Below are 16681 nucleotides of genomic sequence, written 5' to 3'. Positions count from 1 at the left end.
GTCTGCGTATGGCTTACAGTTAGACGTTACGCAATGCGTATTCAGGGATTTCCTTGAATTATACTGCACCTGCATTCAAGCAATTTGTATTTTGTTCGTTTTTATTCTTCAGAAACCGTTATATTTATTCAAATCAAAATGCAAATCTGACAAAAAATAATAATAATGATAAATATAATATCAGAAGTTTTAATGTATAAAAAGCGTCTTAGGACTTTTCGACAGATAACCCACAAATAAGCAAATAGATCGTAAGAATCTTTTCATTATAAATTTGTAAACCCTTGTAATAGTTATTTATCATTATTCATTTCATTTTTTTTAGGAAATAAAGAGTTTTCTGCATTATCGATTTTGATTTGAGGGTTATTCCTTGTCTATCTGTTCATCGTCAGAATCTTGTTCCTTAGCGACAACAATTATGTATATCTTAAATGGCGACTATTTCTAACTGTGCTGTACTACGTAACATAATTTGCTTTAATAATTCATGGATATAGATAACAACGTAGGAATTGTAAGTACGTGTATTAATTCAACTGTAACCTATAAACTTTAAATACACAAAAAGTTTAAATCAGAACTCCGCTTTGATTACTGTGTTATAGAGTAATTGTACCCCCGTTGAGTATTTGGGTTGAGAGCTTACCTCATGCAGTATAGGGGAAAGATCAATTAATAGCTTGTTTGATAGCCAATACTTGTGTCCCTGTGTGACATTTAGAGCCAAAGTAATAGCTTGTTGATAGCTACGCTTGTGTCCCTGTGTGGCATTAGAGCCGAAGTAACAGCTTGGTGATAGTTACGCTTGTGTCCCAATGTGGCATTTAGAGCCGAAGTAATAGCTTGTTGATAGCCATGCTTGTGTCCCTGTGTGGCATTTAGAGCCGAATTGGTAGCTTGTTTGATAGCTACGCTTGTGTCCCTTTGTGGCATTTAGAGCCGAATAAATAGCTTGTTTGATAGCTACACTTGTGTCCCTTTGTGGCATTTAGAGCCAAAGGAATAGCTTGTTGATAGCTGCACTTGCGTGGCATTCAGAGCCGAATAAATAGCTTGTTTTATAGCTTCACTTTTGTCCATGTGTGACATTTAGACTATGAGTAATAGCTAGATTGATACGCTACACTTGTGTCCCTGTGTGACATTTAGAGACTGAGTTATAGCTTGTTGATAGCTAAGCTTGTGTCCCTGTGTGGCATTTAGAGCCAGGTTGGTTGTGTCCTGGTTGACTCAGATAGTGGACGGTTTGTGCCTGAACTGATACAGTTTGGGACAAAGTTAAAAGCATTTACTACATTCATATGATACTAAAATTGAGTGGCACGTGGGGGTAAAAATCAATTATCTCGTTTCTAGCTTTATGGTCGGTTGATAATGCAATTTTTCAACAGCATTCAAGCATTACTAATCAATAAATTTTTGGTTTTAACTTCTAGGCTAGTTATCCTCTGAAGTGAAACTGACTAGCGTATTAAAGCAACAGAGAATAGAAACTGGAGAAAACTGTCAGAATTTAACATTTTCAGATGGAAAATCAACTATCTCTCTCATTGTTAATTTATAAAGGTTTGAAGTTTACCGTTGTGAATCCAACATGCCACTCTATATATTGGGGTTCCTAGAAATCATGTCTACTGTCCCTTAGCACAGCTTAAAATATAAAAATCAAAATTAAGTTTTCCTTGCGTTACTAACTTACTTCCTTTCCTGCAGCAGGATATTACATCATTTTTCTATTAATCAAACCGACCATGCAACACAGAGAATATACATATTATCAATTTATCTCAACATAATTACTAACAATGAATATACAGGGTGTCCCACGAAACATGACAATAGGAAGACGAATTGAAAGTCGTCTTTGGTATTTGAATTTATTTGTGACATTTAGTCTTCTATCTACTTTAACATGTATGATTCTTGAAACAATTATCACATAAATCTCCTAGCCCTGGCATTTCCAAAAAGTGGTCTGCGTTTTTTGTGATTTCAATATTACCGGAGATATGAAGAGTTTTGTTCAGATTTCAATTTTGTTAATTAAAAGCAAAATTGCCGAAATCTGAACGAAATTCTTCATATCTCGGGCAACATTGAAAGCACAAAAAAGGCAGACCACATTTTGGAAATGGCAGGACAAGGGAAATTTTGTGATTATTATCTATAGAAATTTACTTCTAAAATCAGGTTGACAAATAAACGCAGCAAATTATATAAAAAATCAAGACGACATTCAAGTCGTCCTGCATACTGTCATGTTTCGTGGGACACCCTGTAGTTCAAATATAGACTTAGTTACATATATCAATAAAACGAAGACGACTTTAGATTTTAATTTTAAATTTACTTGTGAACTTTAACCGATTTCTTGTTTTTCCCCCTCCTTATGAAATCACGTTCTTTGATTATATTTCTCTATAGCTCAAAAGGGATATTTTTAGCCGCCATTGTTAAAAAATCTTGCATGTTCTTAAAATACCAGTTTTCTTTTTTATCCAAAATGCTGCTTTTTGTTGATTTCATCATATTGCATTAATAGATCTTCTTATCAATACAAACATACCCTAGATTTTCATCAGCTGATCCTAAAATTTGGGGTTGGTTTAGTTGAAATAAACTGTCTAGAACTCGGTTGTCAGCAGTGCTTAGGATCCATTTAATTTTGATGCGGATCCGGATCCTGGATCTGCACTGGAAAAAAATAGATCCAAATCCGGATCCAGGTAATTTCTTTAAGATTTACTAAATTTTTTAAATTTTTTGTTTTTAACTTTTTTCGCTTATTTTTATCCTAAAACTTGATGAACCATTAAGAAATTAGTAATTTCTATAATCTCTCTTTTTTCAGAAGTTCAGATTTGGGGTTTAGGAGCAAACATTTTTTTTCAGTTTTTAGTTGACATTTTACCCCTTGGATCCGGACCCAGGAAGCCAAAATCTTGCGGATCCAACGGATCCGGATCCTAAGCACTGGCTGTTAGGTTTTTATACAGTAGCTGTTCATTATTCATGTGTCAAAGATTAACTTTTCTCTCTCGATTTTGCGCGTTTTTTAAATCGACTGTAATAACCCGAATAATTCGGGATTATATTAAACTGTTCGATTTGTTCATTTTTCTCATTTTAATAAACAGGAGTTTTTTTCCGACAAGTTATCAATTTGAAATGTGACGCCGTTATAGCGCTGGGCCCAGAAATTGTCGTAACCTAAGCTAACCCTAGAGATCGGCTATCACTTTGTCAATTCGATAAATGTGGCCGCAGCGCTCGGCCCAGGAATTGCCTTAACCTAACGTCCTAACCTCGCATATCGGCTTTCACTTGATAATGCGGTGCCGCATTCGGCCCCCTAGCCTATCCTAGCCGCAGCGCTTGACCCAGACTTAACCAACCTACAAAAGTTGAACATCCGACCTAAAAATTTGGGTAGGACAGCGAGATCCTTAGGGTAGCACTGTCAACTACACACTGACAAGACAAGTTCCTGCGTAGGTCGGATTAACAAAACAGACCTACAGTGTAGGTACGAAGTAACGTAGGACGGATATGCTGTAGGACCAAAGTAACATTACCGAAATTATTACTTTAAAAAATACCGAAATAATTACACAACTGGCACCTTTAATCCTTCGACTGTGCATAAACTTCTATTTTAATATTGTGGTGGAATAATATAATGATGCTGGGTGGGGAGGGGCTAATATAGGTTATATACATAGTTTCGTCTATTTCTAAAATACAGTTACAGAGAATTAAATAAATCGGTGGTCTTACATTTCTTTCTGCCTCGTGAACATCAAAGAGATTTATCGGCTACTATGTTAAAATATAAAACTTTAAATACTGGTTAAACACGTAGTTTGGGATTATATACCTACAGTTAATTAACAGTTAATTGAACATAAAAATCACATTTTTTAAATGGCGTAGCGTACTAGTGAAATAATGCTCACGTTTCAATGAATAATTATTAATTTTCTTTTATCACTAAATCAGCTCATGTTTGTTTATATTATGCAATATCTAGTTTAATCCACTGGAATATTGATGTTTAAGCTTCTATGCCCGCTGGAGAACCCTCCTCTTCTCCATTTACAATCTCTTCTCCAGGCGAAGTCGGGTTGACGAATTCTTCCATATTATTGGATTGATCAGTTTCAACACCATTGATTTCAGTAAGCTTTCCTGCGTTTTCCTCAATGCCATTGGTTCCCGCATTTTCTTCTGTATTCACCGTGTTATTAACAGCTTCCGCTTTATCAGTTGGACTTCTAGCGGACTCAGTTGTTCTCTTAGATTTATCTTCTTTAGGTTTTCTACCCAGCGTGCCCCCGGCTGGTTTCTTCAGAGCAGCGGCTCTGGCAGCAGCTACTCGACTGGCAGCTGCACTGGGAGCAGTTGATCTTGTAAACCCGGCTCTAGGAGCTCCAGAAGCTGATGATGGTTTGGAGGAAATGGTGGTAGATAGATTAGCAGGTGCGTCTAGAATAAAAAAATATTTAATAATAATAAAAAAATTGAAGTATATATTTTGAAAGCTAATTCAGGTAGAACTGATTTAACTAGTCTTGGGCTTTTCATTCGAGATTGTTTTTCAAGACAATCAAGGTTTCCTGGAAATACCTGAGAAGTCAAAAATTAAGTTCACCTTTTCCACACTGTTCGAAATGTTGACATAAATTTTAACATTTTCAGTTTTTTAAATAGAAGTATTTCGTACAATGAAGAAATTGTATGTGTACAGTCGTCTCCATAATCCAATTTCATGGTTAATCGTTTTGGTTTGTTTTTAAAACTTTTGATAAAAATTTCAAGGTTTTAAAATTGTCTGAAGTTAACGTTTGCCTTATTATTTTTATCCTTGTCACGTTCCTTTATGGTTCCTTTAGGATCCTTTATGGTTCCTTTTTGGATCTTTTTTGGTTCCTTTTTGGATCCTTTTTGGTTCCTTTTAGGATCCTTTTTGGATCCTTTTTGGTTCCTTTTTGGTTCATTTTTGGATCCTTTTTAGTTCCTTTTTGCTCCTTTTTGGTTCCTTTTTGCTCCTTTTTGGTTCCTTTTTGCTCCTTTTTGGTTCCTTTTTGGATCCTTTTTGGTTACTTTTTGGATCCTTTGTATCCTTTTTGGATACTTTTTGGATCTTTTTTAGTTCCTTTTTGGATCCTTTTTGGTTACTTTTTGGATCCTTTGTTTCCTTTTTGGATACTTTTTGGTTCCATTCTGAATCCTTTTTGGGTACTTTTATGCCAATTTTTTTAGTCAGGGCCAACATTTGGCATACTGTAAAAAAGAAAATTAGAATACACAAATTTGAAAACTATTGCCTCTCTGAAGCTATGCCAAATGTTGAATATGAAAGAGAATATAGGCAAAAAATGAAGAAAAAACGAGCCGACTTAGTTCACGACACTACTCTAACATTACCTTTGGTTTGTGGTGTAGCTGTTGGTCTGGTAAAGGATGGAACTGCAGGGCGGGGTGTAGGTCGGACACGTGGAGGAGGAGCGGCTGCAGGTTCTCTGGGTTTAGGTCGACCTACACCAGGTTTACTTCCAGCAAGACGAGATCCAGCTGGTTTGGTCGTGTCTCCAGGTTTGGTGATATCTCCGGGTTTGGTGATATCTCCGGGTTTTGTGGTAACTCCAGGTTTTGGTCTGGATAGAGTTGAACCTGGAGTAGGTCTGAGTACCCCTGATGTAGGTCTAGAGGAACCAGGACGGGAACCAGTAGTCGCTGCTCCAGTACCAACCTAGATAAAAAGGTTTTATGAAAAAAATTCATATATTTTAGGAAAAATGAATAATGAAACCTATCTGAAAATTTTATTTCTTTACAGGGACTGTTAGAGTAATTTCAAGTGACCCTCCCTACAAAGCGGACAATGCTAAATTTACAATGGTACCCTCGAAACCGTTTTATCATCAAAAATGTGGAAATATCGTCGATCCCTAGATTAAATTGTGTTTCATTATGACAATTCCTATACTTCTTAAGTTCTTACACCACGAAGTGCAAAAGAAACCACAATCGAAATTTACAAACATTATCTTATTTAAACTTAATCAGACAAAGCTTTTAAGGTAACCGATGTGAATCGTACATGGAAGGTCACTTGAAATTACGCTTACATTGCCTTACAAATAAAAGAAGGTCCGGAAATGTATACGAATGAATTCTGATATAGATTTTTGGACTTAAAGCGTATTTTTATGAAAAATAAAAGCGGCTATATAATTTACTACTAGAGTTAGTTTCGTTAGTTAGGAGACAAAATTAAGAAAATAACATTTTTATGTAACATATTTGGTACACTCCTTGGATGGAATATTAGGGGGTGTATACATTTTAAATCCTTTCCTCCCTCTTTAAGAATGTCAGAACTTTTATTGTAGAACAAATGATTTTGAATCTTGCCTACTCCCTGCAGCTATGCCAGAAACTAAACCTAGCTTGAGAACCCTGCAGCTATGCCAGAAACTAAACCTAGCTTGAGAACCCTGCAGCTATGCCAGAACCTAAACCTAGCTTGAGAACCCTGCAGGTTGCAGCTATGCCAGAACCTAAAACAAGCTTGAGAACCCTGCAGCTATGCTAGAACCCAAACCTAACTTGAGAACCCTTCAGCTGTACCAGAACCTAAACCTAGATTGAGAACCCTGCAGCTATGCCAGAACCTAAACCTAGCTTGAGAACCCTGCTGCTATGCCAGAACCTAAACCTAGCTTGAAAACCCTGCAGGCTGCAGCTATGCCAGAACCTAAACCTAGCGTGAGAACCCTGCAGCTAGGCCAGAACCTAAACCTAGCTTGAGAACCCTGCAGCTATGCCAGAACCTAAACTTTCTTTTCTCAATTAAAGTAAACTTTTCAAATTTAGAATTTGTAAACCAAGCTATGAACATTTCCTTGGTTCTGCCAATTTTCCCGATCTTAATTTGTGGCAAATAGGTCAAGCGGTGCATGAGTTGTGATCGAACATACAAAAAGAACAGACGTCCAAACAGTCGGTACTACTTTATATACATAGATATTAGATTCTTTAGCTGTTAGATGCATACATATGAAATTCACAATTTTTCAGTTAAACATTTAAAGGTTTATGCATTTTTATTTTTTGGTAAAAATTATATTTTGAGATAAAAAAGGTAGAAGAATCTTATTTTCAGATCTAATGATTATTAAGTTTGGCAACCTAGGTGCAAATTGAATTTGGAGAGATCTGTATATTAACCTTTTAATGATCTAGTGACCCTGTAATTATGTGTACTTTGTTTATATTCATAAACGTCAAAACTGCTGAACCGATCAGGCCCAAATTTTGTGTGGGGCCTCACATGACCCAAGGGAAGGTTTATGGATGATTAAAATATCAAAATTTCAAATTTAGTCTCAAACAAAATTCGATTTTTTGATAAAATCTTTGAACTTTTTTTTGTTGATTTACAATGTATAACTAAAAGAAAATGTTCACAATTGACATAGAAGATGGGCACGAAGCGCCCCTGGAAGCCTATTTATGTATACTTTGCTTGTTTGCTTTTTTTATCCAAAAGTAAAAACGGCTGAACCGATTTGACCCAATCTTCTTTTAGGCAACTCGCATGATCCCAAGGCACGTCTATAAGTATGCTCAAAATTACCAAAAATTTTATTTTCGTAAAACTCTGAAAATACAAGAAAAAGTTACTAATTGAAACTGAAAAGAAAATACTCACAGACACAGCCCCAATTTAAATTTGAAATATAAGATAGCGCGAAGCACTCTGAAAGCCTAGTAACACTATAGTGTATATTTCTAGTGAATGAATACTGAAAATATAATCTATGATGCAGATCGGATCAGGATAAGATCTACCAAATTAGTAAATAGGATCAGAACATAATACCGCCTAATCTCAAAACAAAGAATCGAAAAGAAAACGCCAGGGCCATAAAAATGTGCATTGCTATTTACATTGCCAAATATTTATTTTGTATTATTTCAGGGTTAGGTTAGGTTAAGACACTTTCTAGGCCGAGCGCTGCGGCTAGGGGGACGAGCACTGCGGCTAGGACAGGCCAGGGAGCCAGACGCTATGGACATGGCCAATAATATCAAATGTGATAGATATGAAATCCATGTACAAAATAGAAAGGAGGGGGCGGGTCCAAAAATCGTATACTAGGAAATTACTGAACTATTTATTGGCTCATTTTAACTTTTTTATTGCTCATTTGAACTATTTTTTGCTCATATGATTTTTTGCTCAATTGAATATTTTGTTTGCTCATTTAAACCATATATTTTTTGGCTCAATTTAAATTTTGTTTTTAATAGTTCAAATGAGCAAAAAAATAGTTCCAATGCGCACAGAATGTTATCGTATGAACTATTGGTCGTTTGAACTACTACACGTGGTACCACGTGCAATAGGAATGCTAAACTAAAAAACTAAATAGGACCTTTTTTAAGTACGAAAATCTAAATACATTTAGAGATTATATGACTGAACTCAGAGGAATGAACAGAAAAATAATAGTTTTTATTTAATTGTAAACTGTAATTTAGTATTTTTTTTTTGTAAAAGAATATTGTTTATGTCCAATTCTTTAAAGGTTTAAATACCCCTCCTCAAACAAGCCGCCCCCACCTTCCCCTGATTCACATAGTTCGTTAATTAGATCGACCCCCACCACCACGTCATACACATACCATACATATAAACAACTTGTTTTTAATCTTTCTGACAGAAACAATCTCAAGGAATAATAATTGTCTTAAAACATTTTTTAAAAAGTGATTATTTGAAAATTATCTTTTTTTCTATCTCATGATCTGAGTTAGTTTCCCTTCTCAATTTGAAAGTCCTATTTTTTTTAAAATAATCTTTTTTTGTTTGTTTATTTTCTTGTGGTTAACATTTATGTTTATCAATTTTTATGGTTATTATATCGTTAGAACTGACGAGGGTCAACCCAGACCGAAATATATTTTTAATAAACTGGAACTAACATCTACTTTTTTACTCTACAGAGGTTTGGTCTAATCACCATCACCGAATTTAAAAAGTAGCAGGGGAACCCAGTTGCCAGGAAACTAAATTGTCTCTCAATAAGTCTTTTAACTCGACTAAAAATTTAAAATGTAGCTAAAAACATTCCCGTGGTTCTACCGAGTTTTCCAATCGAAATTTGGGACAAATGTTAAGGATTTGATGAGTTGTGATGGGAGATACAGACAACCAGAGTTTGTGATTTAAAAAAAAGATTCGGAGACACTTCCAAATGAACGGAAAATGTTGTCTTCATAGCAATGGACAGTGGACTGAAGATTGAAGTCAAAATTTTTTTGTTCAACGTTCTGTTTTTGTTTATTTACCTTAGAATCTGTAGATTTAGCAGTGGTTAGTCTAGGTTTAGGTTTGGTTTCTGCTGAAGGTTTGGGTTCAGCCCGAGGTACCAGAGGTTTACGCTCAACCGTTGAACCTGGAGGCTTAGTTCCTGCAGGTTTGGGATCAGGTTTAGCTTTGGCTCCTGATAGATTACTAGCTGGTCGTTGGGTCAAGGGAGCCCGGGTTTCAACCTTAATATTTAGAAAATTATTGAAATACTAGGCTACTATCGAGTCTATCCTCTATTTACCTTTTAATTGTGGCTCTATTTGTGAGCAACTTCTCTCTGTACAGAATAAAACAATAACAAAAAAGTTCGCTGATTTTAAAATATTTATTTTGAGCATTTTTTTAATTTTACTAAAATCAAAAGCTTTTGAATACAACTTTTATTAATTCAGAGCATCCATAAACCCGCCTTGGGTTCATGTGAGGTCCCACACAAAATTTGGGCCAGATCGGTTCAGCAGAGTATATATATAGAAATCAAATAAGACTTCTAGGGACGTCCTACCTCCACAATACCATTTCTACATGAGAGTAATAAATTTCATTATTTACATTTGATTTTGCATGTTTATTCTTGGAAAAATATAACCCGGAAATCTTCATTTAAATGCTTATATTCGTTTTTTTAAATTAAAATTCTTTTATCCACTAAATCGGACATACGACGTTCAGATCACCATCGCAAATTCTAACTGTCGAGCTAAGCGCGATACTAAGCCTGTAGCTGGAAAAAGCCCTGTTACAGAGTTTGATTTTAAAATGTTGATATGAAAGATGAACTTAGATTGTTTTATTTTCACCTCCGAGGTTAGGAAAAATGCAATTTGGTTATCTAATTAATTATCTCATAGTAATTTAGATAATGTAATTTTAAAAATAGAAATGAATCCGTGATTATATATACATCTGATTTATCTGTTTGCAGGTTTGTGTTGATCAGATTAACGTCAAAAAGGCCAAACCGAGCGTGACAAATTTTGGAAAGGATGCAACTTTAAAATCTAAATATAAATTTAGCTTGGGTGTCTGTCTGTTTGTTTATATCCAATAAACGTAAAAACGGCTGAACCGATCAGGTTCAAATATTGTGTGGGACCTCACGTGGCCCCAGGGAAGGTTTATGGCCAATCAGACTTTAAATATGTGATCTTAAAATATTATTATCTTGAATTATTTAATTTTGTAAAAATTTTAAATAGCGCGAAAAAGTATTATGAAATCCGCAATTAAAAAAAAAGAAGATGCTCACAGATAAAGCAAAAAATAAAAGTTGAAAAAGAGCCTAGTATATTAAAAAAGATTTACTATTATAAGGGAAATCGGTGATTCTTTTCAGCTGTCTTTACATAGTGTATGAAAGAAAGAACTACAAAAAGGGCACTGTAAAAGCCTTTTTCTGTACCTTCCCCCTTCTCAAAAATAAGAATTTTTAAAATTTCGTTTCTTACCTTTATTCTTTCTCCAGGTTTAGTTTTATCTAAATCTTTTCCAGTCCTTGAGGGCACTGTTGCACCAGGTTTAGTCCTACCCGCAGCTGCTGTTCTTCCCCCTTTAGCAGTTGGCTCCACTTTAGTCTTGGTCATACCAGCTTTAGGTTTGGACTCAGAATCAGATTTAGGAGTGGATTCGGATTTATCAGATTTGGATTCGACTTCAGGGGTTGACGTTTCTGATGTTGCTGCAGGGTTAGGTTCAATAATTTCAGTATCAGATTTGGACTCAACGACTTCAATTTCTGGCTTTGATTCGTCTATTTCAGCTTTAAGTGTGGACTCAATAACTTCAGCTTCAGGTTTGGACTCGTTTACATCAGTTTCAGATTTGGATTCGACTATTTCAGCTTCAGGGTTTGACTCGGTTTTTTCGGCTTCTGATTCGGGTTCGACTATTTCCGCTACAGATTTTGATTCGACAATTTCTGCTTCAGGTTTGGACTCATTTAGGTCCACTTCAGGTTTGGATTCAACAACTTCAGCTTCAAGAACGGTCTCAGATACCTGCTCTATCAGCGATTCCTCTTTCTGAACTAGAGGTTCATGTTTTACCTCTGCTGCGATATCAACAAGATATTCTTTGGTCTTCTCTGACTGGACGGATTCCTGAGTTTCAGGTCCAGGTTGCTGTTCAAGATCTCCACCTTCATCCTCATGCTCAACACCCTCCTCTAGAACAAGAATATCGTTAAAGCTGCAAAATTTTGATTCTTTCACTTCTTTTAACGTTTAATAGTATTTAAGACCTAATATCAAGTGAATATTTATTGAGTTGCATGCCGGATCCACTATGGTACCCATTTGACCTGTATCTAAGAAACAATTCTAACAATTTAATTCATTGTCTCTGTTACACAAATCTTGCAAGTAACTGTTTCAGTGAGAATACATTTGAAAATAACATTTCAGATGAAAAAAACAAGTACTTTTCTTTTCTTCTGGCACGGTAATTATTACTGCTGTGAAACTAGTATAAAAAATTATAGCCCTTTTAATTTAATATTACAAATATAGATTTATCATGTTTGATTCACCATTTTGGAATAAAGAAGCCATACAAATGTAACTGTTCTGAATTCTACGAAATCATAAGTACATTCTACAGTTACACACATGTGCAAACAGTACTAAAACATTCGCAATCATTTCATAAACCCGAATATGAAACACGAAAACTTAATTTATTTAAAAATTAATGCTTTGCAAGTTTACTTTACCCTTTTGCGTATTTTCTCTTTATTTAAAAGATTGATTTACAATCTCCAAATTTGTAATGTAGATCCGCATCCTGTATTTTCTACAAAAATTGAATCTGGGTCAATTTGTGATAATTTTAGTTACAAAAAATAGCGTATGTTCTTTTTATTTAAAACATCGATTTACCATTCCCCACCCCAGTCCCAAAATATAATTCTATCCTTCTCTATCCTTCTCTATCCTTCTCTATCCTTCTCTATCCTTCTCTATCCTTCTCTATCCTTCTCTATCCTTCTCTATCCTTCTCTATATCCTTCTAATCCTTCTAATCCTTCTCATCTTTTTCTATCATTCTATATCCTTGTATCCCACCTGTATAGTATGCATGAGTAACCATACTCCTCGTAAACTGTATAAATGTGTATAGAATGGTGTGTAGGAGCAATAAACTGGATATTTCTAGTTTTCGAATCAATGCTGAACCGTGGACAGTGCACTTATCACTGGTTTATAACTTCATATGGCAGGGGCGTACTCCGGCTCTACCATTGGTTGATATCAGGTCACGTGACCAACCGGCTCCAAGCTAGGATTCACTCAGGTTTATCAATGGAACAATTACGTATTACTAATAAATTGTGCGTACCAGCCTTCTAAATCTACTTTTAAACATTCTCAAGAATTATGAATTATTATATAAATTATTATACATAGAGTAAAGTGCATTTATAATAATTTTTAGCATTAATTTTTCGTTTTTATACAATTAACTCATTGACAGCAACTAATAAACAATATTGGTAAACATTTTTTTTTCAGAATAAATTATGGGATTTATTCGTTTTAATCAACAGGTGTCATGTGCACAATTGTAATAATTGTGAACTGTAATAACCTATGCGCACATATGATAAGATATCTTTAATCAAGAACTGAAGTAACACTGTGCAGTCTAGTTAAATGTTTACTAAAACAATATTAAAAACAACTTTATTTTGCAAAAATTTCCTTTAATTTTGTGCTAGGATACAAAGATATGCCAGTTTAAATTATCTGGAGACAAAAAAAATAATGCAATGCCCTGTGAAATAGTTTTATGTTCTAAAAAATGTTTAATTTCAATACTCATCAAACTATAGGCTTTAAGCGCCCGCCCATTTTCTATTTAATTTTTCAACATTTTCTCGTTGAATACATAAAAAACAAATAAAAAATTGCGGATTTTATTTTTAAAAATCGTGGATTTTCAAAAACTTTAGATTTGAATTTTGTTAGTAGCAAATATTTGAAAATTCGGTGATCTTTAGACCTTCCCTGGGGTCACGTGAGAGCCGTTTTGACATTTATTGGACACAAACAGACACACAGACAGACAGACAAGCGAAATATTTAAATAGATGCGAAAAAGACAAAGATCTTCAAAAAAGGAATTGATCAAAAAGAAACAAAAGCTGCTTAAAAAATGACATTTTCAAAAGCAAAATCTTTTAATTTAAATTTTAACTTATGGGATAGAAAGATACTCGGAATCCACAGCAGAGGAACCTATTCTATCCCACGATGATCCTCCAGGACGACATCTCCTTCGTCCCCGTCCAAGAACCCCTCCTCGGACACTATGAAGTCTTTCAGACTCTTCTCGTCCTTCTAGTTTAAGTTCTCATCACTTCTACCTAAAGCACCATCACTGCTACCAGATCTACAGGGACTTTTTACTGGTCATTGAGATCCGTGAACCTTAGCTTTATCATAATTACGCATATAAAAAAAAATATTATAAAGGCGCAATTTACTCTACATATATGCATATTTTTTGGAAAAAATATGAAACATTGTGACATGTGTAGAGTGTACACTGTACAGTGTACAGGTTCAGCGTACATTCGATACTTTCAGTTAATGTGAATAGCTATCTAAGGCTGGAAGATGGTACAAGGAAACTGTTTATATTCAACTTGACTTATCAATACTATAATAAGTAAAAGTAAATGTGTATACTGTATACCCACCCCTCCCCTTCCTCCCCCCCCAGTACTTAGTTCCACACGCAAATAAAATAAATTTGTAATCGTCTCTAAAATAAAATATTACTTTATAAAAGTTCGAAAAGAAAAAAGTTTGAAGTGCATGACAATCCTGAGGAATTTATCCAGATAAAATCTTTCCAAACTACACTTCAGTTTCAAGTTAGGATGGTTTATTATGAAGATAACACAATTTCAGGATGTCTGCAGACCCCACCTCCTTCCCCTCCTACGTTCCACTTCAGGAGAATTAAGACTTAAAGACCCGACCTCCTTTCAGGGATGTATATTTTATATCCCCTCTTTTGAAAATCATTTCCCCCCCCCCATCTGGGTGCCCAGAACCAAGGTATCTTATTTACCTTTGAGATAGATATGTTCAATAATGGTAGTTTGTGAAACTAGGGAGCGGGGGGGGGGATTCAAATCATGTTTGACTAAGAAGATAATGACAAAAAAGATATTTCGAACAGAATTAAAGGTGTTCAAAGTAAAGGGTTTTATTTACTGCAAATACAATAAGATCATATAAAAATGTAACATAGTAAATGGAAACAAATCCGCCAAGAAATCATCAGAAATCCGCGATTATTTAATTTTCTTTTTTTAACATTTAAAAAGGATCTTTTGAAATCTGGATTAAAATTCTCCATTTAGATATTTAATTAATGCTGGGCTGCAGATGATGAGATTGAGAAAATAAGAAAAAGTTTTGAAAGAAAATCTATCCAAAACCACCCCAGTCATTAAAAAAAATCCGTTAAAGATCTTTTTATACAATGGAGAGCAGAATTAATTTTTAAGCAGAATAAATTTTTAATTGTGCCCGATTGATTAAAAGAATACAAGGGAAAAAACTTTAATAAAAAAATGTCTGAAAGAATTTTCGAATGTTTTTTTTATCCTGTCACCCCTCGAGTTTCCTAAAAATCAGCATATTCGGTCCAGTCGCTTGGCCAGTCGTAGCTAACATATATTTATGAGCATTATTTTAAATTACCTGTAATAGAATCAGTAGCTGGAGATCTGGATCTGGTTGGAGTTGAGGGGATGATATTTAAAGACGGTATACTCAATCCAGGAGAAGCGGGGGTTATCTGAACCATTGGAGGAGTTGGTTCTACAGAGAAGGTTGATACGTCACCGTCTCCAGGGGTCTTTAGCATAAACCCGGGGGCTTCCTCGCTCTCAAATACAATCTCTACAGTTGATCCTCCATGGCAGGGATCAGTGGAACCTAAATATTTATAAATCATGGACGGGCTAGAGATAAGGATATGGGAAGCACTTACAGCGTAATTGCAAGTGACATTCCATGTAAAGTTGACAATTCCAGATTCACAAAAGCTTTGTCTGATCAAGTATGAATGAATTAGATATCAATGTTGTGAATTTAATAAATGATATATTTTCAATATTTCTCTATAAAATTGACTTGCGCATTTCTACTGTAGGACAACACATTGAAATAATTAGAATATAAATACATTTAAGCAAGCTCATCCTTGCTAAGAAGGGTAAATTCAAATTACGCTTTTTATCCCTTTAGCATACGAACATCCTTATAGAATTGTTTTAACAGAAGGTATCATTATGTTTGGGTTTATTTGTGGGTGTTGCCAGTGAAAAGGAGAATATCAAGTATTAGACAACTTTACAGATGTGAGGCTCACAAAAAAAATCTAAGCTGTCAAAAGGATTAGGATCATTAAATTTATAATTTGGATAATTGTGGGAGTTAATCCACTAATTAATAAATCAACTGATCAATTAATTAGCTTGATTGTGTGGGTGCAACTCCATAGAATCTTAAAGGGACCGTTTACAAAATTTCTAGTGACCTTTCATTTACGGAGTAATAAGTAAGATTCAAAGATACCTTTGTCTGGGCCAAAATAATGGAGTAATCCTTGTTTTTCTTTTTGAAAACGATCAATTATCAGTTGAAATTACTCTTGAACACTAAGACTTGCGGATAAGCTCAGCAGAGAAAAATAATGACAATTTATCTGTTTGAAGAATATATTTCTCATTGTTTTTCATGAAAAGATTGAATGGGTCTTTATATACTGATTTACTTCTTTAATGGAGAAACAATTGAAATTACGCGGACAATCTCTTTAACACAAGGTTGATGTGTCCTTTTAAGGATTTCTATAAGCACACTAAATAAGGTGTCATGCTCTCCTATTGATTAAATGTGACATGCACAGTGCACACCGAGAGACGTGTACATTGTATACAAGGGAAGTGTACTGTAGTTTTTTGGAGGAAATATAAACAAACTTGTTTTAAATTGCATCTCGCTTGAATCAAGAATTTAATGCAAGGAAAGTTATTTCAGAAGTGTACGCATGTTTTGTACTGCAGTGTACTGTCACTGGGCGGTAATGTAAACACAAGACGGATGTCGAAGCCTGACATGGGATCCATCCATAGAGAATAGAATATATAGAGAGGAATTAAAAGAATCTCTCGGTATGAATTTTTTCAGTCCCTTTCAGCCTGAAAGGGAGTTCAAAGTGTACAAATCATGTAAATGTTCACAAATTATATGCAGTAGAGTACATTAATACAGTATG

General features: G+C 34.8%; 1 protein-coding gene across 1 annotated transcript in view; it reads right to left on the bottom strand.

Annotated features, from left to right (window-relative positions):
• Positions 1–3716: 3716 nt before the first annotated feature.
• Positions 3717–16681, bottom strand: part of LOC111697718 (microtubule-associated protein 4) — a 43588-nt gene continuing 30623 nt past the window's right edge. Inside the window, exons 25-29 of the mRNA XM_023467813.1 lie at positions 15100–15336; positions 10834–11549; positions 9364–9567; positions 5431–5755; positions 3717–4488 (exon numbers count right to left, since the gene is read on the bottom strand). Of these exons, the coding sequence (XP_023323581.1) occupies positions 4058–4488; positions 5431–5755; positions 9364–9567; positions 10834–11549; positions 15100–15336 (1913 nt within the window). The 3' untranslated portion in view covers positions 3717–4057. The remainder of the gene's footprint in view (positions 4489–5430; positions 5756–9363; positions 9568–10833; positions 11550–15099; positions 15337–16681) is intronic.

Source organism: Eurytemora carolleeae, unplaced genomic scaffold, assembly GCF_000591075.1.
Source record: "Eurytemora carolleeae unplaced genomic scaffold, Eaff_2.0 scaffold4, whole genome shotgun sequence".
Lineage (NCBI taxonomy): Eukaryota > Metazoa > Arthropoda > Copepoda > Calanoida > Temoridae > Eurytemora > Eurytemora carolleeae.
Note: the sequence above shows the minus strand (reverse complement) of the source record. Positions and strands in the feature narration are given on the sequence as shown.